Raw genomic sequence first — 2,500 nt, 5'->3', positions numbered from 1 at the left:
TAACTAACTACTAACTAAACTAACTAACTAACTAACTAACTAACTAACTAACTAACTAACTAACTAACTAACTAACTAACTACTAACTAACTAACTAACTAACTAACTAACTAACTAACTAACTAACTAACTAACTAACTAACTAACTAACTAACTAACTAACTAACTAACTACTACTAACTAACTAACTAACTAACTAACTAACTACTACTAACTAACTAACTACCTAACTACCTAACTACCTAACTACTAACTAACTAACTAACTAACTAACTAACTAACTAACTAACTAACTAACTAACTAACTAACTAACTAACTAACTAACTAACTAACTAACTAACTAACTAACTAACTAACTAACTAACTAACTAACTAACTAACTAACTAACTAAACTAACTAACTAAATAACTAACTAACTAACTAACTAACTAACTAACTATAGTATATCCTTTTATATGTTCCTTCCACTCCTCGGGGAAGCATAGGCCTATGTTTGTTCCCTTAGATCGTCATATTCCACAATTATTGATAAATACGTATTTTTATTCAAATTATCACAAACCATCAAAAAAAGAAAAAATATTGATATATAATTTGATTTAGAGCCCGATGTCTGTTATCAATTGAGTTTACGACTTTCTCAAACATTTCAATAAGAAAAGTTATTGACCTTTAATAGGGTGTTTAAATAAAAACCAAAATGCACTGCCGGCATATAATGCACGCAATAAAGAATATTTGGGCGTTTTTTCCGGGGGTGTAAGTGAGAATCTAACATTTGTTGCTGGCTTCAAGGAGCATGCGCTAATATGTTTTAGTTACACTAAAAGAGAATAGCCGGCAAATAATTAAATCAAAAATAAAATCAAGAAAACTAAATTTTTCCAACCAACTAAATAAAAGAGAAACTACTATTCTGTATTTACACACAATTTTGTGCAATTGTATATTATACATTTAAAATTTATATAAAAATAAATAAAATTGATTTAATAATTTAGTTCTATAGACATTGTGTTAATCGCGTGCCAATTTCGAGGTGAAATACTACCTTGGAAACTTTAGTATGACAAATATACATATATTTGCAAAAACCACATACCTACGTTTACCAGAGCATTTCAATGAATGAATATAATATTGTTCAGAATTCTAGGGGTTGAATGGTTTTGTTGGCCGTTTGCAGGGTTGTGTGCTCGTTTAATGATTTTTATTTCTGGCCAAATTCGTTATTTGAACACGTAACGTGCTCAAGGAAAGAAATAAAAAACTATTACGACAAAATAGTGCCTTATTTTAGTTTTGTGCGAATAAATTTTTTATTTATTTTATAAATAGAAAAGAAAAACCAATAAGTAATTGAACTTTGGTCATATCAACAAAAAATAAACGTCATTTCAAAAAAAAAAAAAAAAAAAACTGTGATAAAATTGTTTAGCAGTATCCTATAGAAAAGATTTTCCAAATCGAAATGAAACAAAGTGTGACTAGAAAAGTGGGTAAAAAACCAATATCTCATGAAAGGGTGTGGCAATTGTTTGGACCACAAGTAGGCTATAGAAAATTAAAATTTTCATCTTTTTAAATAAATAACCTAATTGAAACTTTGTTTTTCTTTCTTATTTAAAACAGGCCACTTTGGAGGAAATGCGTCATGCTGCTTCACGCATATGTCGTGATTACTTAAATGGACGTTGGAAGGTAGTACCTGCTGAACAATTGATATTTAAAAGAATCAGGTAAATTGAAGTGACGTCACCTTTACACATTACATATTTCTAAATTAATTTTCCTTTAATTACAGTGGTGGTCTTTCAAACTTTTTGTATTATGTAAGTCTGCCACCTCAGCAGGACAATGCCAATGAGTCGGTAGATTATCAGGCGCCTCAAGCAATGGAAACCTCCTTGGACCGTGCCACTGCAACTGCTTTACTCACCTCTGTAGATGATGAAAATAGAAATGAGCCCCATTACAATGAATTGGTGGCAGCAGTGGGCGATATGAATGGCAATAAACGCAAAAGATTTGACAGTGCTTCTTCTGGCTCCTCAGCCGCTTTAAGACAAAATGAACCTGAGGAAGTAAGTTTTTTCTTCTTTTAAATTTGTTAAACCATTTATACTTATTAAATTGTCTTTTAATTTCCAGGTACTTTTACGTATATATGGCCAATCGCATGGCGAAGATGCTCTCGAGGCCATGATTACCGAATCTGTGGTCTTTGCTTTACTCAGCGAGCGTCATTTTGGTCCTAAGCTTCATGGCATATTCCCGGGCGGTCGTATTGAACAGTATATACCCGCCAGAGCTTTACTAACAACTGAACTCTCCGATCCCAAGATTTCCCTTAAGATAGCTGAAAAAATGGGTGAAATCCATGGTCTCAATATACCTATGTCCAAAGAACCCGATTGGGTTTGGAATTGTATGAATCGTTGGCAACGTCTCTTGCCCGCTATTCTAAGTCGTAATGATTGGCAGGAGAATCAAAAACA

At 32.3% G+C, this 2,500-nt stretch overlaps 1 protein-coding gene across 1 annotated transcript in view; it reads left to right on the top strand.

Moving 5' to 3' along the window:
* The window catches only part of LOC119611458 (choline kinase A2), a gene marked incomplete at its 3' end in the record, with an annotated part of 9,498 nt that extends 7,003 nt beyond the window's left edge, over positions 1–2,495 (top strand). The window contains exons 2-4 of the mRNA XM_037967035.1: positions 1,635–1,741; positions 1,807–2,086; positions 2,154–2,495. Coding sequence (XP_037822963.1) covers positions 1,635–1,741; positions 1,807–2,086; positions 2,154–2,495 — 729 coding nt within the window. The remainder of the gene's footprint in view (positions 1–1,634; positions 1,742–1,806; positions 2,087–2,153) is intronic.
* Positions 2,496–2,500: the final 5 nt, after the last annotated feature.

The sequence above is a fragment of the Lucilia sericata genome, unplaced genomic scaffold, assembly GCF_015586225.1.
Source record: "Lucilia sericata isolate MDLA Ls3-8-SP2 unplaced genomic scaffold, ASM1558622v1 Contig001453F_arrow, whole genome shotgun sequence".
Lineage (NCBI taxonomy): Eukaryota > Metazoa > Arthropoda > Insecta > Diptera > Calliphoridae > Lucilia > Lucilia sericata.
This window is presented reverse-complemented; position numbering and strand designations above follow the sequence as displayed.